This window comes from Pristiophorus japonicus, chromosome 3 (assembly GCF_044704955.1).
Source record: "Pristiophorus japonicus isolate sPriJap1 chromosome 3, sPriJap1.hap1, whole genome shotgun sequence".
Taxonomy (NCBI): domain Eukaryota; kingdom Metazoa; phylum Chordata; class Chondrichthyes; family Pristiophoridae; genus Pristiophorus; species Pristiophorus japonicus.
This window is the reverse complement of record NC_091979.1, coordinates 110,778,433-110,800,788: the sequence shown is the minus strand read 5'-3', so window position 1 is coordinate 110,800,788 and position 22,356 is coordinate 110,778,433. Positions and strand designations below refer to the sequence as shown.

The following is a 22,356-nucleotide window of genomic DNA, read 5'->3' as shown; positions in this document are numbered from 1 at the left end:
ACAGTCTGGCCTATATGTGACTCCATACACATAGTAATGTAGTTGACTCTTAACTGCACTCTGCAATGGCCTAGCAAGCCAATCCGTTGTATCAAACAGTTACAAAAAAGAATAAAACCAGACAGACTCGGCATCAACCTTTGGACACGACAAAGACACACCCAGCCCAGCTGACCCTGCAAAGTGGGGAAGCAGCATGAAATAGACAGAGTTAAATGATTCCTTTCCCAATGGATCAGATCAAAGCTCTTCAGTCCTGACACATCCTGTCTTGAATGGTGGTGGAAAATTAAACATCCCCACTCTCAATGATGGCTGAGCCCAGTACATGAGTGCAAACACCAAGACTGAAGTTTTTGCAACCATCTTCAGTGAGAATTGCCAAATGCCATCTCGATCTCCTTCTGAGCTCCCCACCAATTCAGATGCCAATTTGATTCACTCCACGGCTGAGCGCACTGGATACAGTAGATGCTATGGGCCCCGATAACATAACCGGCTGTCGAGCTGAAGACTTGTGCTCCAGAATTAGCCACACCTCTAGCCAAGCTGTTCCAGTACAACTACAACACATCTACCCAACAAAGAGGAAAATTACCCGGGTTTATCCCATCCACAAATCAATCTGGCCAATTTCCACCCCATCAGCCTACTTTCAATCAGCAGCAAAGTGATGGAAAGATGTCATCGCCAGTGCTATCAAGCGGCACTTACCAATTATCATTATCATAAGTAGTCCCTCTGAATCGAGGAAGACTTGCTTCCACTCCTGAAGTGAGTTCTTTGGTGGCTGAACAGTCCAATATGAGAGCCACAGGTGGGACAGATAGTCGTTGAGGGAAGGGGTGGGTGGGACTGGTTTGCCACACGCTATTTCCGCTGCCTGAGCTTGATTTCTGCATGCAATCACCGTTGAGACTCGAGGTGCTCAGCGCCCTCTCGGATGCACTTCCTCCACTTAGGGTGGTCTTGGGCCAGGAACTCCCAGGTGTCAGTGCGGATGTCGCACTTTATCAGGGAGGCTTTGAAGCATTTCCGCTGCCCACCTTTGGTTTGTTTGCCGTGAAGGAGCTCCGAGTAGAGCACTTGCTTTGGGAGTCTAGTATCTGGCATGCGAACTATGTGGCCTGCCCAGCGGAGCTGATCGAGTGTGGTTAGTGCTTCTGGGGATATTAGCCTGGACAAGGATGCCTGTCCTCCCAGGGGATTTGTAGGATCTTGCGGAGACATCGTTGGTGATATTTCTCCAGCAACTTGAGGTGTCTACTGTACATGGTCCATGTCTCTGAGCCATACGGGAGGGCAGGTATTCCTACAGCCCTGTAGACCATGAGCTTGGTGGCAGTTTTGAGGGCCTGGTCTCCAAACACTCTTTTCCTCAGGCGGCCGAAGGCTGCACTGGTGCACTAGAGGTGGTGTTGGATCTCGTCGTCGATACCTGCTCTTGTTGATAGCCTGCTCTCCAATGCTCAGTTTGAGTTCTGCCAGGACCACTCTACTCCAGGCCTCATTACAGCCTTGGTCCAAACATTGACAAAAGAGCTAAATTCCAAAGATGTGGTGAGAGTGACTGCCCTTGACATCAAGGCAGTATTTGATCAAATGTGGCACCAAGGAGCCTAGTAAAATTGAAGTCAATGGGGATAAGGGGGCAGACTCTGCACTGGCTGGAGTCATACCTAGCACAAAGGAAGATGGTGATGGTTGTTAGAGGCCTAATCATCATCAGCTGCTTCATCAATGAATGACCCTCCATCATCAGATCAGAAGTCAGAGTAATGTATTTGCTTCATGGGTTCTTTGCTTAAGAATTTATAGCAACACGTTGCTATTAAGAAGTAGTTGGTTTATTAGCCAAGGTTTAACAATCACACTACACATTACCAGTTCATTCATCAGGCTCACAACCACCTGCCTCATCATGGATTCCCTGAACCCAACTAGCTGGGGTTTTATTGAGTCTTGTGAAACATAGAAACATAGAAATTTACAGCGCAGAAGGAGGCCATTTCGGCCCATCGTGTCTACGCCGGCCAACAAAGAGCTGCATGGCCCTCAGTCAGCAGCCCTGAAGGTTGCACATAAACCTACGAACAATGTTGGAAAGGCAAAGAACACCCAACCCAACCAGTCCGCCTCACACAACTATGACACCCCTTATACTGAAACCTTCGACACTCCACCCCAACCGAATCATGTGATGATCTGGGAGAGGCAAAAACCAAAACTTAAAAAAAAATCCTAACTCACTTACATTGGCGCAAATTGAATGTGCAGAATGGGGATTTTTAAGATACTCCAGAAAAATCAAGTTGCTCCAAAAAAACGGAGCAACTCCTGGGCAAATTTGGGCCCATAATTCCTCAGATAATGAAGCAGTCTGCCCGCATGCAGCAAAATCTGGAGAACATTCAGGCTTGGGCACATAACACTTGTGCCACATAACTGTCAGGCAATGTCCATCTCCAACAAGAAAAAGTCTAACCACCTCCCCATGACATTCAATAGTATTATTATTGTTGATTCCTTCACTATGCTGGGGAGTCACCATTACCCAGAAACTTAACTGGACCAGCCACACACATACTGTGGCTACAAGAGCAGGTCAGGGGTATTCTGTGGCGAGCGACTCACCACCTAACTCTCCAAAGTCTTTCCACCACCTACAAGGCACAAGTCAGGAGTGTGATGGAATACGCTCCACTTGCCTGGATGAGTGCAGCTCCAACAACACTCGACACTCTACCCCATCCACGACAAAGCAGCCTGCTTGAGTGGGACCCCATCCACCACCTTAAAACGTTTACTCTCTCCACCGACAGTGCTCCGTGGCTCCAGTGTGTACCATCTACAAGATGGACTGCAGGAACTCGCCCAAAGCATCTTGAACAGCACCTTCCAAACCCGCGACCTCTACCACCTAGACGGACAAGGGTGGCAGGCGCATGGGAACACCATCAGCTCTCAAGTTTCCCTCCAAGTCACACAAGATTCGTTTCTTCATAGTCACTGGGTTAAAATCCTGGAACTCCCTACCAAACAGCACTGAGCAGCTCCAACAACACTCAAGAAGCTCAACACCATCCAGGACAAAGCAGTCCACTTGATTGGCAACCCATCCACCACTTTAAACATTCACTCTGACGTACCGTAGATGCAGTGTGTACCATCTACAAGATGCACTGCAGCAGCTTGCCAAGGCTTCTTCGGTAGCACCTCCCAAACCCGCGACCTCTGCCACCAAGAAGGACAAGGGCAGCAAGTGCATGGGAACCCCACCATCTCCCCTTTACCCTCCAAGTCTCACACCATCCTGACTTGTAAGTATATCGCCGTTCCTTCATTGTTGCTGAGTCAAAATCCTGGAATTCCCTCCCTAACTGCATTGTGGGAGTATCTTCACCACATAGACTGCAGCGGTTCAAGAAGGCAACTCACTTCCACCTCTTTCTGGGCAACTAGGGACAGGCAATAAATGCTGGACATGCCAACAATGCCCACATGAATACAGTTTAAAAAAAAAAGAATTGGCAGATCTTGCATGAACAACCACATAGACCTTACGAATTGAGGTCAGTAGATATGAAGGTAAGTTGTGTAAATTCATTAACTAGCCAAAGAAAAGGAAGCTGGGTTGTGCTGGAAGGGAGATACTGAGTATCCCAGTGGTCTCTGCAAGGATCTCGTTTGTTTCTGATGTGTGTAAATGTGGAATTGCAAAGTGATTCATTTGCAGATGCCATCAAACTAGTGGAGCTATGGACTTGAAGGAGACAGCCATAATCTTACAAAGAGGACTCTTATTAGGATTTTTATCTCGGCTAATCAGTGGCAATTGAATTTCAATGCAGATAAATGTAAGTTACTGCATATTAGAAATACAAACAGGAGGCATGCATACTCCATGGATGTGGTAGCACTTAGCAAGGAGGAGTTCAAAGACTATGAAGTATTAATTGGCTCATCTCAACTCCTCCCCCCCCCCCCCCAAACTCTGTTTTCAAATCTCCAGAGGTTATACTGGAACTATACAATGTCATGAGCATGCTGCACCTCAAATACTACACTCAGTTCTGGTCACTGTGAAACAAGGGAGCCAACCAGGCCCTACGGACAGTGCAGAGGTGAGCAGTGACTGGTTCCCAATGTCCTATAGAGAAAAGCTATGAGGAATCATTTCTTCTAGGTTTAGTAGCCTAGTCATTATGGTGTTGGACCAGCTATCCAGTGGTCATTAATTCAAATTCCACCATGGCAAGTTGTGAAATTGAATTTCAAAAATCTTACTTTCTGGGCTAGCACCAAACATAACTAGGAAATCTGTTCGTTGTCATTAAAACCCAAGTGGTTCACAAATGTCCTCAGGAAAGGAAAGACGTTCCCCCTGACGGTATTAAAAGTCACTTTGTGGTTCCCTCTTAATGCTGTCAGGGAAACTAGAGATGAGCAAATACTGTCTTGCCAGTGTTGCCTACATCTTAAGAACAAAAACTATGGCTCTCTAGTCTTGATAAGAGATATCTCAGGTGGGACCTTGTAGAAATGTGTAATAATTGGATAGAAGAATTGCCTCCTGTACTGTATCATTCTATAATTCTGTGATGAGAAGTAAGCCCGAAACAGTACTTCGATCAGGTAGGGCAGAAGGGTGATCACCAGCTGGGATGGGTTGTCCGGGAGGGTGGTTGCACTCGGGTTTTTGGATTTGTATAAGGAACAGGTAGATGCTGTCAGGGGAAGATTGTAGGGGATCAAATGGGATCTTTTTCATTCCTAATCTGTTTTTCAGGGAGAAAATTGGGGAGGCTCTTTTTGAAAACACATTCACTGCTCACTTTTATATAGTGGCCATCATATAGTTCCATCTTTTAAAGAATCCAATGCCAGTTTGATTGCCTTGGATTTAGCTATAATTTGAATTGCAATTGTAAGACATGTATATTTATTTTTTAACAATGCACTGTTATGCAATCATTAATCAAGAGAAGGGCATGTGACGTTCATACAGGTGTTTGTAATGGGTGATTACACAATAGTATTTGCAAAATGTCTTAAATTAACAACAACAACTTGTATTTATATAGCGGCTTAACACAGTGAAAAGTCGTAAGGTGCTTCACAGGAATATTATGAGACAAAAAATTTGACACGTAACAGATATTAGGGCAGGTGACCAAAAGCTTGGTCAAAGAGCTAGGTTTTAAGGAGTGTCTTAAAGGAGGATATAGTGGTGGAGAGGTTTAGGCAGGGAATTCCAGAGCTTAGGGCCTAGGCAACAGAAGGCAGGGCCACCAATGCTTGAGCGATTATAATCAGGTTTGCTCAAGAGGGCAGAAATTAGAGGAGCGCAGATATCTCCGGGGGGGGGGGGTCGGGTTATGGGGCTGAAGGATATTGCAGAGATAGGGAGGGGCGAGGCCATGGAGGGATTTGAAAACAAGGATGAGAATTTTGAAATCGAGGCATTGCTTAACCGGGAACCAGTGTAGGTCAGCGAGCACAGGGGTGATGGATGAGTGGGACTTGGTGCAAGTTAGGACACGGACAGCTGAATTTTGGATTACCTAAAGTTTACGTAGGGTAGAATGTGGGAGACCAACCAGGTTGATTTTCCTAATTCTCTTGCTAAGTAAATGGAGCAACTGGCTAGCTCCTGCTCTGTATATCCTCCATTTGTTCAAGTTGAAGAATTTTCAGTGTAGCATAAGTATAAGCCGGCATCCTACCACTATCTGCGCAATGTGCACTGATGCTACCAGGCTACTTACCATCGCTCGCTCCTTTGAAACAATGTTGGAGCAGCAGCAACAAGAACAATATTCTGTTGCTTAATGTATTTTAAAAGGGCACTGTCTTTTTAACAGCATTTTTTGTTCGGTCATAATAAATAGCCAGCAGAAACCTGTCAATTATGTCATGATGGCATTGCATCCAGTTAATATGTTAATGTGTTCTGATAAAATTTATTCCATCACGTGTATTTGTAAACAAAGAAATATAAAATATTGCTTCCCCTTCTGCAATTCTATCGATTTACAAATATGATGTGCTTTTTTTGTTATTAGAAAGTTTTAAATGGGATTGTTTGACAACAGATTTAACAGTGAACAAGTATCTCTGATGACTTAGAATTTGGTGGTACTTTTCATTAAAAAATAGGTGATATGACTTTCTTTCAGAATGACCAGGTGCTGCAGAGTTTCTCGGTGGATAAAGGAGAGTTTACATGCCCTCTCTGTAGACAGTTCGCCAACAGTGTTCTTCCTTGTTACCCTGAAAAGAGTGAAGAAAAGAGTATTTGGTCACCTTACATCAGCAAAACACTGCAAGCTCTAATCGAGGAAGTGGAAGAACAACAGGAACAGTTGGGAATGTTCCCAGTAAGCATTAGTGTAAGGCTGCAAAATCTTTTTGTAATTTAATTTTGGGTTTCTATCAAGTAATATCTTCACTAAACAAAAAGCAAAAAAATGCTGATGCTTTATATCTAAACTAAAGTCAGAAAATTCTGGAACCACTCAGCAGGTCATTGAGTATCTGAGGAGAGAGCAGATAAGTTAATGTTTCAGGTGCAGATCCTTCAGCCACCCCTGAAATATTAACTTATCTATTCACTCCACTGAGGCTGACTGATGTGCTAATTTCCTGTCTAATTATCTTGTACTAAGATACAAAGCATAAAAGGTAACTTATGGGGTTAACATTGACTATTGTAGATCAGTTTGCAATGTAAATATACTTATGTTCTACTTAATTGTCAGCAATAAGATTTCAACACTTCTGGGAATAAATTTGTTTTTAAAGACTTTACTGTAAATTTATTGCTTACACATGATGTAGAAGTGTGTGTGTTACTTGAAATTTTTTAAAATGGTACAGCGATTGATTAGTTCCTTTTGGCTCTTAATAACTTGCGGTTACAGGAAAAATATTGCTTATCAAATCATGTTGACTATATTAAATATAGTTAAATAAATATGTTAAATATAATTTTCTTCAAATAATACTTGCCTAATTTTACAACAACTTACATTTACATAGCACCTTTTAAGTAGAAAAACGGCCAATGCTTTGCATAGGAGAGCAAGAATGGAGTGGATGCTGAGTCATAGTGAGAGAGCAGAGATGACCAAAAAGTTGGTCAAATAGATGAGTTTTAAGAAAGTTTTTGAAGCTGGAGAGAGAAGTGGAGGGGTTTAGGGAGGGAATTCTAGAAAGTACGGCTAAGGTTATAGGTTGTGCCGTCAGTGGTGGAGCCAAGAGAAAAAGGGTTTGCATGAATGAATGACAAAGTCAGAGCATCATCATAGGCAGTCCCTCGAAATTGAGGAAGATTTGCTTCCAGTCTAAAAGTGAGTTCTCAGGTGACTACAATCCAATGCAAGAATTACAGTCTCTGTCACAGGTGGGACAGATAGTCATTGAAGGAAAGGGTGGGTGGGGAGTCTGGTTTGCCGCACACTCCTTCCGCTGCCTGCGCTTATTTTCTGCATGCTCTCAGCGACGAGACTCGAGGTGCTCAGCACCCTCCTGGATGCTCTTTCTCCACTCAGGATTTGAGGGCTCGACCTTTGAACACTTCCTCAGGCGAGCGAAGGCTGCGCTGGCGCACTGGAGGCGGTGTTGGACCTTGTCGTCGGTGACTGCCCAAAATCAGAGCACCAACAGTACAATTATACCACTTTTGACAATGCAGCACTGCTAATGTAATCAGCCGAGATTGAGGTCAACTCAATCAGACTTGACCCTCAACCTTATGATCCAAAGACAGGAGTGCTGCCAAGCTGATAGAGATAGGATGTTCAACTACATGTTTATAAAAAAAAATTACTGGTTTAACATTATGCCTATTTATAAAATATGGTAAGTTTTTTTGTATAGTATGTACTTCTTGTAAGTGCTGCTTTTACTTCCTATCATACTTTCCCTGTCATACTTTTTTGGTAAAACCCCTATTGTTCTAAAGCAATGAATCATAGAACAGTACAGCATGGAAGGAGGCCATTTGACCCCACCGAGTTTGCAGATGACACTAAATTAAATAGTACAGCAAGTTGTGTAAATGGGGGGGGCAGAAAGTTACAAAGGGACATAGACGGGAGCAAAGGAATTTAGGTGCCCAGTTGCACAAAACACTAAAAGCGAGTGCACAGGTACAAAAATAAATCATAGAATAGTACAGCACAGAAGGAGATCATTCGACCCATCGAGTCTGCGCCAGCTCTTTCGAAGAGCAATCCAGTTAGTCCCACTCCTCTGCTTTTTTCCCCATATCCTTGCCATTCAAGTATTTATCCAATTCCTTTTGAAAGCTACTATTGAATTTGTATCCACCATCCTATCAGGCAGTGCATTCCAAATCCTAACCACTTGTTTCATAAAAAAGGTTTTTCCTCATGTCGCCTCTGGTTGTTTTGCCAAGCACCTCAAGTCTGAGCCCTCTGGTTACTGACCATTCAACCATTGGAAAGTTTATCTTTATTTACTCTATCTAAACCCTTCATGATTTGAAACACCTCTAGCCAATCTCTTAGCCTTATCTACTCTTTTAAATCTCCTCTTAGCCTTCTCTGCTCTAAGAAGAACAACCCCAGCTTCTCCAGTCTATCCATGTGACTGCTATCCTTCATCCCTGGAACCATTCTAGTAAATCTCTTCTGTACCCTCTCCAAAATATTCCAGCTGGGTCAAACTAGTGTTACATAAGAGCATAACATAAGAAATAGGAGCAGTCGTAGGCCATTTTGCCCCTTGAACCTGCTCCGCCATTCAATAAGATCATGACTGACCTGATCATGGACTCAGCTCCACTTCCCTGCCCGCTCCCCGTAACCCTTTATTCCCTTATCGATCAAAAATTTTGTCTAACTCCGCCTTAAATATATTCAATGACTCAGCCTCTGCAGCTCTCTGGAGCAGAGAATTCCATAGATTTACAACCCTCAGAGAAGAAATTTCTCCTCATCTCAGTTTTAAATGGTCGGCCCCTTATTCTGAGACTGTCCCCTAGTTTTAGTTTTCCCCTATGAGTTGGAAGTATCCTCTCTGCATCCATCTTGTCGAGCCCCCTCATTATCTTATATGTTTCGATAAGATCACCTCTCATTCTTCTGAACTCCAATGAGTATAGGCCCAACCTACTCAACCGATCTTCATAAGTCAACCCCTTCATCTCCGGAATCAACCTAGTGAACCTTCTCTGAACCGCCTCCAATGCAAGGATATCCTTCCGTAAATAAGGAGACCAAAATTGTATGCAGTACTCTAGGTGTGGCCTCACCAATACCATGTACAGTTGTAGCAGGACTTTTCTGTTTTTATACTCTCCATCCCTTGCAATAAAGGCCATCATTCCATTTGCTTTCCTGATTACTTGCTGTACCTGCATACTAACTTCTTGTGTTTCTTGCACAAGAACTCCCAGGTCCCTCTGTACTGCAGCACTTTGCAATTTTTCTCCATTGAAATTATAATTTGCTTTTCTTTTTTTTTTTCTGCCAAAGTGGATAACCTCACAGTTTGCCACTGCTCATCGACCGTCTTACGCTTTAATCTATTTTCCTGTCCACTTTAGCCAACTCTGCGTTCATACCTTTTGTAATTGCCTTTATTTAAGTTGAGGACACCAGTTTGAGACCAAGCTTTTCTCACCCTCAGAATTTCAAATTCAGTCTATCATGCTATGATCACTTTTCCCAAGAGGATCCTTTACTTTGAGATCATTAATGAATCCAGTCTCATTACACATTACCAGATCTAAAATAGTCTGCTCCCTGGTTGGTTCCACAACATATTGTTCGAAGAAACCATCCCGAATACACTCTATGAACTCTTTCTCAAGGCTACTGTTGCCAATTTGATTTGTCCAATGACTATGAAGTTAAAAATCACCCATGATTATTGCCGTACCTTTCTTACAAGTCCCCATTATTTCTTGATTTATACTCTGCTACAGTGTGGCTATTGTAAGGGGGCCTATAGACTACTCTCACCAGTGACTTCTTCCACTTGAATTTATGACTCACTCGCCAGAGGAATTATTTTTTCCTTATTTACTCTATCATTGCGAAACCCTCCATTAGGTCACTTCTTAAATTTCTGTTCCAAGGAGAACAGTTCAAACTTTTCCAACCTCTTATTTCTGCCCAAACTGATTCTGCACCTTGATCTTCTGAGCCAATATCATTTCTCACTACTACACTGATCTCATCCTTTATGAACCGAGCTACCCCACCTCCTTTTCCTTTCAGCATATCCTTCCGAAATGGCAAATACTCCTGAATATTCAGTTCCCAACCTTGGTCACCTTGCAACCATGTCTCTAATATCTATCAGATCATACCCATTTATTTCTATTTGTGCCTTCCACTCATCTATCTTATTACGAATGCTGCATGCATTCAGATGAAGAGCTTTTAATTTTGTCTCATCATTTTTCCCTACTTGGCTGCAGAGAGCAGGATCTATCCCTCTAACTACACTGTCTCCTACCATTGCAATATTTATTTTTACTCCCCCAACTTGAATGGCCCCCTGTACCACGGTGCTGTGGTCAGTTTGCTCATCCTCCCTGCAGTCCCTGCTCAGGGAACAAGAACCTCGTACCTGTTGGACATGAGCAACGGCTGAGGCTCCTCCATCACTATATCCTCTAGAATAGTCAACTCTAGAGATAACTGGAAGAGGGCTTCAGCAGCAGATGAGCTGAGGCAAGGGCGGAGACAAGTGATGTTATGGAGGTGGAAATAGGCGGTCTTAGTTATACAGCGAATATGAAGTCGAAAGCTCATTTCAGGGTCAAATATGACACCAAGGTTGTGAACAGTGTGGTTCAGCCTCAGATAGAAGTTGCGGAGAGGGATGGAGTGAGTGGCGAGGGAACGTAGTTTCTGGCAGGGACCGAAAACAATGGCTTCGGTCTTCCCAATATTCAACTGGAGAAAATTTCTGCTCATTCAGAACTAAATGTCGGACAAAAGTCTGATAATTTAAAGACTGTGGTGGGGTCGAGAGAAGTGGCAGTGAGATGGAACTGGGTGTCATCAGCGACTAGTTGAGGCGACTAGCATGGATCGATTCAAGGAGAAGGTTGATAGGGGGTGGAGAGGCATGATTACCATGTTAATGTAATCACTGCTCAGCAGGGAGTGATGGGGATGTTCATGGTCCTAGACAATGATTTTTGGTCAGTTTTGTGGTGGGGTGCATTTTGCTTTATACTTTGTTGTCTTAGCCTAGAGTTCATGCCAAGCGGCTGGTTTTTGTTGATGCAAATTGGAACACTGCACAGTTGGCGGGGTCCGGGGGCAGATCGTCATGATCATCTGTTGTGCTTTATGCTTGAGGAGTTCTGAAAATTGCTCAGTCCTACATTTATGCACAGTGGAGGTAGGGTAGTTTGCAGTGACAAATCTTGCGAACTTAAGAACATAAGAAATAGGAGCAGGAGTAGGCCATTTGGTGCCTTGAGCCTGCTCCGCCATTCAATAAGATCATGGCTGATCTGATCATGGACTCAGCTCCACTTCCCTGCCTGCTTCCCATAATCCTTTGCTCCTTTATCGCTCAAAAATCTGTCCATCTCCACCTTAAATATATTAAATGGCCCACCATCCACAGCTCTCTGGACCAGAGAATTATAGATTTATAACCCTCAGAAGAAATTTCTCCTCACCTCGGTTTTAAATGGGCGGCCCCTTATTCTGAGACAATCGGCCCTAGTTCTAATTTAACATAATAAGAACATAAGAAATAGGAGCAGGAGTAGTAGGCCATACGGCCCCTCGAGCCTGCTCCGCCATTTCACAGTATCTTGGCTGATCCGATCATGGACTCCGGTCCACTTTCTTGCCCGCTCCCCATAACCCCTTATTCCCTTATCAGGTAAGAAACTGTATCCGTGTCTTAAATTTATTCAATGTCCCAGCTTCCACAGCTCTGAGGTAGCAAATTCCACAGATTTACAACCCTCTGAGAAAATAAATTTCTCCTCAGCTCAGTTTTAAATAGGCAGTCCTTTATTCTAAGATTATGCCCCCTAGTTCTAATCTCCTCCATCAGTGAAAACATTCTCTCTGTATCCACCTTGTCAAGTCCTCTCATAATCTTATACGTTTCGATAAGATCACCTTTCAGTCTTCTGAATTCCAATGAATAGTGGCCCAACCTACTCAATCTTTCCTCCTAGGTCAACCCCCTCATCTCCGGAATCAACCTAGTGAACCTTCTCTGAACTGTCTCCAAAGCAAGTGTATCCTTTCGTAAATATGGAAACCAAAACTGCACGCAGTATTCCAGGTGTGGCCTCACTAATACCCTGTATAACTGGAGCAAGAATTGCTGCTTTTATTTCCATTGGCCTTCCTGATCACTTGCTGTACCTGCATACTAACCTTTTGTGTTTCATGCACAACTACCCCCAGGTCCCACTGCACTGCAGCACATTGCAATCTTTCTCCATTTAAATAATAACTTGCTCTTTGATTTTTTTTCTGCCAAAGTGCATGACCTCACACTTTCCAACATTGTATTCCATCTGCCAAATTTTTGCCCACTCACTTAGCCTGTCTATGTCCTTTTGCAGATTTTTTGTGTCCTCCTCACACATTGCTTTTCCTCCCATCTTTGTATCGTCGGTAAACTTGGCTACGTTACACTCTGTCCCTTCTTCCAAGTCATTAATATAGATTGTAAATAGTTGGGGTCCCAGCACTGATCCCTGCGGCACCCCACTAATTACTGATTGCCAACCCGAGAATGAACCATTTATCCCAACTCTGTCTTTTTTTCGTCAGCCAATCCTCTATCCATGCTAATATATTACCCCCAACCCAGTGAACTTTTATCTTGTGCAATAACCTTTTATGTGGCACCTTGTCAAATGCCTTCTGGAAGTCCAAATACACCACATCCACTGGTTCCCCTTTATCCACCCTGCTCGTTACATCCTCAAAGAATTCCAGCAAATTTGTCAAACATGACTTCCCCTCCATGCTGACTCTGCCTGACCGAATTTTGCTTTTCCAAATGTCCTGCTACTACTACTTTAATAATGGACTCCAACATTTCCCAACCACAGCTGTTAGGCTAACTGGTCGATAGTTTCCTGCTTTTTGTCTGCCTCCTTTTTTGATAGGGGCGTTACATTTGCAGTTTTCCAATCTGCTGAGACCTCCCCAGAACCCAGGGAATTTTGATAAATTACAATCAGTGCATCCACTATCCCTGCCACTACTTCTCTTAAGTCCCTCGGATGCAAGCCATCAGATCCAGGGGATTTATCTGCCTTTAGTCCCATTATCTTACTGAGTACCACCTCCTTAGTGATTGTGTTAAGTTCCTCCCCCCCCCCCCCGCTATAGCCCCTTGACTATCCACTGTTGGGATATTGTTAGTGTCCTCTACTGTAAAGACTATATGAGTGGAAATATCCTCTCTGCATCCACCTTGTCAAGCCCCCTCATTATCTTATATGTTTCAATAAGATCACCTCTCATTCTTCTGAACTCCCAATGAGTATACGTTCAACCTACTCAACCTATCTGTGGTGGGAGAGTTGCTTCTTTCTCGGAGGCAGCTGAGGAGCAAATCAGCTGTTGAGGTGCAGAAGTCACAGTCCTTTTTGTGTATCGTTGGAATTGGTGATTTGATTGCATTACACATTCGGGATTTTCCATGTATGGGCTAGAAGTTGTTCATTTGTTAGCCTTGGCTCAGTGGGTAGTACTTTGGAGAGCAGGAAAGCAGCTTTATAGATGTCTGAAGGCCGAGGTCCGACAAAAAACTTGCAACCTAAAGAACAAATGGGGGCTTGAGAAAGCGGAGGAGATCCAGCAACTAACCGTCAACCACGTTCAAGACCACCTACGGCCCAAGCACCCAAGGTCCGAGCCTGCTGCGGGCCAAGAACTGAGAGGTACTCATCAAGGACAGAGAGGCAGCCAGTGCCCGCTGGAAGGAGCACTTCGAATCTTTTCTTAACCGAGATTCTGTCTTCGACGTGAGTATCCTCAACTCCATCCCGCAGCATGCTACCCACCACCACCTCAGCACAATCCAGCCTGGCATGAGGTTGAAAAGGTCATCCGACAACAGAAGAACAACAAGGCCTCAGGAGCAGATGGAATCCACACCGAGGCACTAAAGCGTGGCGGAGAAGCACTATTGGTGCGAATACATGAACTCATTTCTCTTACTTGGAAGAAGGAGAGCATGGCAGGAGATCTTAGAGACACCGTAATCATGACCATCTTCAAGAAAGGTGACCAGTCCGATTGCGGTAATTACAGAGGAGTTTCCCTGCTGTCAGTTACAGGGGAAAGTCATCGCAAGAATCCTCCTTAATGGCCTTCTACCAGTGGCTGAAGGGCTCCTCCCAGAGTCACAATGCGGATTCTGCCCACTCAACCGTGAGGGATTATGGAATGTCCTCCTCAAATTCAGCTGCCTGCAAAGGTTTGTCACCATCTTCCACCTGCTTCACGATGACTCTGACCAACGGATCCTCCACAGATCCAATTCACGTTCGGACCGGGGTCAAGCACCAACGCTCTTCTCGATCGTCCTTGCTTCAATGCTCCATCTCGCCCTCAGTAAGCTCCCCACTGGAATGGAGCTAATCTGCAGAACAAACCGGAAACTGTTCAACCTCCACTGCCTCCAATCCAGATCCAAAGTTGTCCCATCCTGTCAATGAATTACAGTATGCAGACGACGCTTGCATCTGTGCACACTCGGAGGTCGAACTCCAAACCAACGTCAGCACCTTCACCAAAGTGTACGAGAGCGTGAGCTTTACACTAAACATCTGTAAGACAAAGGTCCTCTACCAACCTGCCCCGGCCACACAGTACTGCCCCCCGATTATCAAAACCCACGATTGAGCCTTGGACAACGTGGACCATTTCCCATACCTCGGGAGCCTACTGTCAACAAGGGCAGATGTTGATGACTCAGTCCAACACTGCCTTCAGTGTGCCAGTGCAGCATTCGGTAGCCTGAGGCAGAGAGTGTTTGAAGATCAGGACCTCAAACCCGGCACCAAGCTCATGGTCTACAGAGCAGTAGTGATACCCGCCCTCCTATATGCTTCCGAAACATGGTCCAGGTGCAGCAGGCACCTCAAAGCACTGGAGAAGTACCACCAATGCTGTCTCCGCCAGAACCTGCAAATCCATTGGCAGGATAGGCGCACCAATGTCTGTATTCTCGCTCAGGCCAACATCCCCAGCATCAAAGCATTGACCACGCTCGATCAGCTCCGATGGACGGGACGCATCGTCCGCATGTCCGATCTGAGACTCCCAAAACAAGCGCTCTATGCGGAGCTCTGACACGACAAGCGAGCCCCAGGTGGACAGAGGAAATGCTTCAAGGGCACCCTCAAAGCCTCCTTGAAAAAGTGCAACACCTGGGAATCCAAGACCGCCTAAAGGAGAAGCATCCGGGAATGCGCTGAACACCAAGCCTCTTCGCTGGGAGCAAGCGGAAGCCAAGCGTAGACAGCGGAAGGCGTGCATGACAACCCAAGCACCCCAATCACCCGTCCCTTCAACCACTGTCTGTCCCACATGTGATCGAGACTGTAGGTCTCGCATTGGACTCATCAGTTACCTGAACTCATTTTTAGTGTGGAAGGAAGTCATCCTTGACTCTGAGGAACTGCCTAAGAAGAGAAGAGAAGAGTGGGTAGAACTCTCGCCTCTGAGTCAGAAGGTTGTAGGTTCAAGTCCCACTCCAGAGACTTGAGCACAAAAAGTCTAGGCTGACACTCCAGTGCAGTACTGAGCAAGTGCTGCACTGTTGGAGGTGCCCTCTTTCAGATGAGTCGCTAAACCGAGGCCCCATCTGCTCTTCTCAGGTGATCGGAAAAGATCCCATTGCACTATTTCAAAGAAGAACAGGGGAGTTCTCCCCAGTGTCCTAGCCATTATTTATTCCTCAATCAACATCACAAAAAACAGATTATCTGGTCATTATGACATTGCTGTTTGTGGGAGTTAGCTGCGGTGCAATTTGCCTGCCACGTTTCTTGCATTACAACAGTGACCACACTTCAAAAGTATTTCATTGGCTATAAAACTTTGGGACATCCTGAGGTCATGAAAGGTGCTATAGAAATGCAAGTTTTTCTTTATTTTACTACTATATTCTGTGAGCTGCTGCTTGGCAAGTCTATTCACTTCATTTTTCATAGAGTTGTGGCTGACAAAATTGTTTCGGCAGCTTTTCACTTCCCTTTCATGAAGTCTGACATTTTGAACACGAACTGTATCAACAAACATCATTTACTTAGTGTTCCCTGCAGGGAAAGAAATTAAAGTTTTCTGAGGAGCCCATTTGGTTTTTTTTGTACTGGAAATGTTAGTTGTGCCTCTTTGACAAGTGAACTTGCCTTTACTCTCCTCCAATCATCATTATCATCATCATAGGCAGCCCCTCGGAGTCAGGGTGACTTGCTTCCACTCTTAAAAGTGAATTCTCAGCTGACTGAGGAGTCCAATGAGGGACCTACAGTCTCTGTCACAGGTGAGACAGACAGTGGTTGAAGGAAAGGGTGGTCGGGGAACTTGGGTTGACGCACGCTCCTTCCGCTGTCTATTCTTGGTTTCTACTTGTTCTCGGCGATGGGACCCGAGGTGCTCAGTGCCCTCCCGGATGCTCTTCCTCCACTTTGGGCGGTCGTGGGGCAGGGATTCCCAGGAGTCAGTGGGGATGTTGCACTTTGTTAAGGAGGCTTTAAGGGTGTCCTTGAAGCATTTTCTCTGCCCACCTGGGACTCGCTTGTCGTGTAGAATGCCTGCTTTAGGAGTCTCGTGTCGGGCATGCGGACGATGTGGCCCTCCCAACGGAGCTGATCGAGCGTGGTCAATGCTTCAGTGCTGGGGATGTTGGCCTGATCGAGAACACTGACGTTGTTGTGTCTATCCTGCCAATGGATTTGCAGGATCTTGCGGAGGCAGCGCTGGTGGTACTTCTCCAGCGATTTGAGGTGTCTGCTGTATATAGTCCACATCTCTGAGCCATGGCGGAAGGCGGGTATCATTACTGCCCTGTAGACCATGAGCTCGGTGCCGGATTTGAGGTCCTGGTCTTCAAAAACACACTTCCTCAAGGCAACCAAAGGCTGTGCTGGCTCACTGAAAGCTGTGTTGGACCTCATCGTCAATGTCTGCTCTTGCTGATAGTAGGCTCCTGAGGTGTGGAAAATGGTCCACGTTGTCCAAGGCACTTGTCGTGGATTTTGGTACTCTGGAGGTAGTGCAGTGCAATACATCTGATGATCTCGATGGAAATGATTGCTGCACCTCTTAGTGAACAAATTTAAGAATCACACCATGATTTTTGAAGAGGTTTCCGATAAGTTGATTGATATCACATAACACTATGCTTGGGTGCCACTTAACTATTTGTGACGCATCAACTTATCGTTGTCAGAATAACTCATGTGCAAGGCTACTGGAATATTGCAACTCCACACTGTTTTTAATACACGGTAGATTTTTAGTAAACTTCCTATAACGTGACTTGAAGGATATGCTCTTTTAACTATATGTTGCATTTTGGAGGTCTGATGATGCTGCGAATTTCAGCATATCCTAGGTTCACCAGTAAGTTAAACTTTCCAGTGTCATTCCTAGTGGTGGAAGGATCTCGTCATCTTCTATGTTTTCATCAAATGTTTGGTCATTCATACTGACATTTACAAAAATGGTTTGCAGTTCATGTCTAAAAAAAGTTCTGTAAGCAGTAACAATTATGTGGATTGTATCCAGTAGATTAACATACCTAGCAACATCAGTGCAGTTATTATAGCATCATGTTTGTGTTTGCAATCAGTCTGTTCTCATTGGTCAGCTCGTCATTCATGATTTATCCTTGTTCTTTATCGGGTTGGAAAGTGTGGACTGCAGGATTTAAAATCTTTTCGCCAGATCTGTCTGGCTAGTTTTCAATATTGTCTCAATGCTTTGCAGAAGCTCCACCTTGCATTTCAAGGGAAGCATAAGAGCAAGTTCTACCAGACCTTTTTAAATTGGCTGGGAATGCTGTGCAGAATATGCTGTTCAGGAGAATTGTTTTTTAAATGACATTCAAATTGCCAGTACTAATTTTGTAGCCAAGGTAGGTCAATTCAGTTCCATTTGGCATTCCTAGAGCTGTTCAATTCTTTGCCTACAGCTAGGTTGCACTCAGTAAAGTGCAATATTATTTAATGCCTATGAAACATCAAGAAAATCACTTTTTTATTCTGATCTAACCAAACTAAAGCCTACTGATCATTAGAAATAGAGGCATAAATGTGAGTACAAATGGAAAATGGATTTGGAAAGTAAGATTTGATCCATATTGCCAAACAACCGCGAAGTAGTGGCCTGTGAAATAAATTCCACTGTACTCTTGGGCAGTGCCGATGTGAATCTCCTTTTAAAAATATGGCATTCAGTGATGGCTGTGGTTGTGAAGTTATAGAAGTTATGATTAAACAAAAGAAGCTGTAGAAAAGGGGCCTGAATAAGTAGCTCCATGTTGGTTTTCATGTAAATGTATGTATTTTTGGAAAAAGGATGAAAGACCAGTTTAAAATATATTGTCCCTGAATTTGAGATCGATGTGATGGCGTACTGTCAGAGTACCCCCACCCCTTCCCACGGCACCTTCCCGTGCAAGCGCAGGAGATGCAACACCAGTCCTTTTACCTCCTCCCTTCCCACTCTCCAGGGCCCCAAATACTCCTTTCAAGTGAAACAGCGATTTACTTGTTGTACTTTCAATTTCGTATATTGTATTTGCTGCTCATGATGTAGTCCCCTCTACATTGGGGAGACCAAGCGGAGATTGGGCGACTGCTTTGCAGAGTACCTCCGTTCAGTCCGCAAATGTGACCCTGAGCTTCTCGTCATCTGTCATTTGAATTCTCCACTCCCACTCTGACCTCTCTGGCACGGTGTTGGAGACCGAGGACAATAAAACTCAACGCAAGCTCGAGGAACAACACCTCATCTTTTGTTTAGGCACTTTACAGCCTTCTGGACTCAACATAAGAGTTCAACAATTTCAAGCATAACCGCTGCCAATCTTTGGCTCCCTTTCTTGCCCCCTGTACTCTTTCTCCCCCCCCCCCCCCCCCCCCCCGCGAGCCTGTTTCTTTTTTTCTCCTTGTCTCCAATGGCAGCTGCTCATTATTCCGCCATACACCCTATCTTGACGAATATTTTTCTAACTCTTGGCATTACCATTTCAATTTGACCCATCATCTCTTTTGTGTCTCTAATCTCTCCTGCCTTCGACCCTGTCATAGACCTTCCCTTTTGTTCGTTCTTCCCCTCACCCTTTCAGTGCTTAAGAATGTGCTCTTTTCGAACATTCAGCAGTTCTGACGAAGGGTCGTCGACCCGAAACTTAAACTTTGTTTTTCTCTCCACAGATGCTGCCTGACCTGCTGAGATTTCCAGCATTCTCTGTTTTTATTTCAGATTCCAGCACCTGCAGTATTTTGCTTTTGTATTATAATGAGTGGTCTGCACTGATTGTTATGAAAAGTTTGTAATAACAAAAATTGGCACAATGAAAGTTTTGCAATATTTTGTTTGAAAAGGAACTTTGTAATAAACATTTGTTGTTATGAGAGAACGGTAAAATTTGTTTTCGGAGCCATGTCTATCTCTAAAGGAGAGACAAAGAAAGGTCCCCGGTATTCCTGTTGAGTTTACCCAGAATTTCACTTCGGGAGTATTGGCAATTGACTAAGAGTCGGGAAGTAAAAGCACCGCACCACGTGATCCCAGTTTGGCATACGCACACTTGCGTGCTCCTGGGCTCCGTGGGGGAGTATGGTGCGCGGCACTCTGCAACATTTGAAAGGAAGTTCACGCAGGCACGATCGCACGAGGTAGGAGGATTTCCTTGTGATACCGGTGGCAAACTCCTTAGCTATGCTGCCAACTGCAAATTCAGGCCCATTAATTTATAGCAGTGGTTGTATTGGTGGAAATAAAAAAAGAGGTTGGACTAGTCATCATTTGGAAGACCTGGAACGAGTAAAGTGACTAGAGAAAGTGTTTCTATTGTCTATGGGGAAAATATACAAGTCAGTTTTCTTATACAGTAATAGTTACATTGATATTGAGAGTGTTGATTGTATATACAGGTAGAAAATTGTACAAGTTAGCAGCTTGGATGAATAGATGCAGTTGATTTGTGGGAGTGCAATGTTGTAAAATTGGCATCTTTTCTGTGGTAGTCAGTTAGAAGGGGAGCAAAAAATTGTGTACACAGGGAGACTATACGAGCAACATTGTGGGCACAGAATAAGTGCAGGAGAGAATATTGAGAGAAGAATCGGAGCTCGAAGAAATGAGTACAAGATTAGGCTGAGAATGGTGCAAAGGAGGTCACGAAAGGTGGAAGTTGATGAATGTATGATAAAATATAATGGGTAGCTATTCTAGTAAGTATTTTTTGGTATCTTTAAGAATTATTAAAATTCATGTTATTCTACTCTAAATTTTATTTGAAGGGGTATGGAGTGAATAAATGAAGTTATATGGCACCTGAAAATAGTTGAAAGAAAATGTTTTCGTCGGTGTGGGTGAGAGTAAGTTTTTGATTGGCTTAAATTTCTTGTGGGCTAATCAGAACATTGACTCACGACAGACAGCAAAACATTTCCCATGCTCATTGGATGTACAACATTTGCAAGAATTTTTATATCGAGGATAGGTAGATCCAATAAAAACGAGAAAGATTTTTTTATTTAACATGTTATTTTTGTCTAGATTTTACAATCTGAGCAATTCATTACAAGTTGTAGGCCAATTTAATGAACCAGTAAAAATTATTTAAAAATTAATTAATTTTATCTATTGGCATTATTCTAGTCTCTGTGATTTGGAGACTACTTTTTCCTTTAACCATACTGTTGCAGATGCAGTGTTCAATACTTTTATGGTAGCAATATAATAATTACAGCCTGATATATTTACTTGGGAAGTTGAAGCTTATTCACTAATTTCATTGTAGTTAACCATTCCAAATTGAGTGCCATATTTTATTCCACTATTATTCATAGTTGTGCAAAAATTCTTCATACCAATATTTAAAAAAAAACGTTTGTGTCTATTTCCGGTAAACGTATATCTTTTTATTGCATGAATTTGCTTTTCATAGTCCGTAACGAACTTGAGCAAGGAGATGGAGTCTGTGATGAAGGACATAAAGAATACAACCCAAAAGAAATACATAGATTATGGGAAGACTCCTGGCTCGCCAGACAATGACTTTCTCTTCATGTATTCAGTAGCTAGGTATGTAAACCTTACTATTTATTTTGAAAATGAATTAACAGCAAAAAAAATTAACTTAGCACTGATGCAACAACAATATATTTTTAGAGTTGTTCAGTACAATGCACACAAGATATTCTAATATAAAATTGAAAGATTTAGCTGCAAGTTGCACAAAGAACCATTTCCTTTATCAAATTCAATATTTAGTGCAGTTTCCATGGTGCATTAGGCACCTTATACATTGTAATTGGGAGGTATTTCTGGTACTTCCTCTGTGCAAAACTAATAGAAACATAGAAAAGAGGTACAGGAGTAGGCCATTCGGCTCTTAGAGCCTGCACCACCATTCAATGAGATCATGGCTGATCATTCCTTCAGTACCCCTTTCCTGCTTTCTCTCCAAACCCTTTAGCCGTAAGGGCCATATCTAACTCCCTCTTGAATATATCCAATGAACTGGCATCAACAACTCTCTGCGGCAGGGAATTCCACAGGTTAACAACTCTCTGCGTGAAGAAGTTTTTCCTCATCTCAGTCCTAAATGGCCTACCCCTTATCCTAAGACTGTGTCCCCTGGTTCTGGACTTCCCCAACATCGGGAACATTCTTCCCGCATCTAACCTGTCCAGTCCCGTCAGAATCTTATATGTTTCTATGAGATCCCCTCTCATCCTTCTAAACTCCAGTGTATAAAGGCCCAGTTGATCCAATCTCTCCTCAAATGTCAGTCCAGCCATCCCTGGAATCAGTCTGGTGAACCTTCGCTGCACTCCCTCAATAGCAAGAACATCCTTCCTCAGATTAGGAGAGCAAAACTGTACACAATATTCCAGGTGAGGCCTCACCAAGGCCCTGTACAACTGCAGTAAGACTTCCCTGCTCCTGTACTCAAATCCTCTACCTATGAAGGCCAACATACCATTTGCCTTCTTCACCGCCTGCTGTACCTGCATGCCCACTTTCAATGACTAATGAACCATGACACCCAGGTCTCGCTGCACCTCCCCTTTTCTAATCTGCCGCCATTCAGATAATGTTCTGCCTTCGTGTTTTTGCCCCCAAAGTGGAT

The 22,356-nt window shown here is 43.8% G+C and overlaps 1 protein-coding gene across 7 annotated transcripts in view; it reads left to right on the top strand.

The window, feature by feature from the left end:
* ubr3 (ubiquitin protein ligase E3 component n-recognin 3) overlaps positions 1–22,356 on the top strand; it is a 439,870-nt gene that overhangs the window by 260,793 nt on the left and 156,721 nt on the right. For 5 of the 7 annotated variants that reach the window (XM_070875678.1, XM_070875676.1, XM_070875681.1 and 2 more), the window contains 2 exons: positions 6,180–6,392; positions 21,169–21,305. In XM_070875678.1, coding sequence (XP_070731779.1) covers positions 6,180–6,392; positions 21,169–21,305 — 350 coding nt within the window. The remainder of the gene's footprint in view (positions 1–6,179; positions 6,393–21,168; positions 21,306–22,356) is intronic. The other 2 variants (XM_070875679.1, XM_070875677.1) reach the window with 1 other exon arrangement.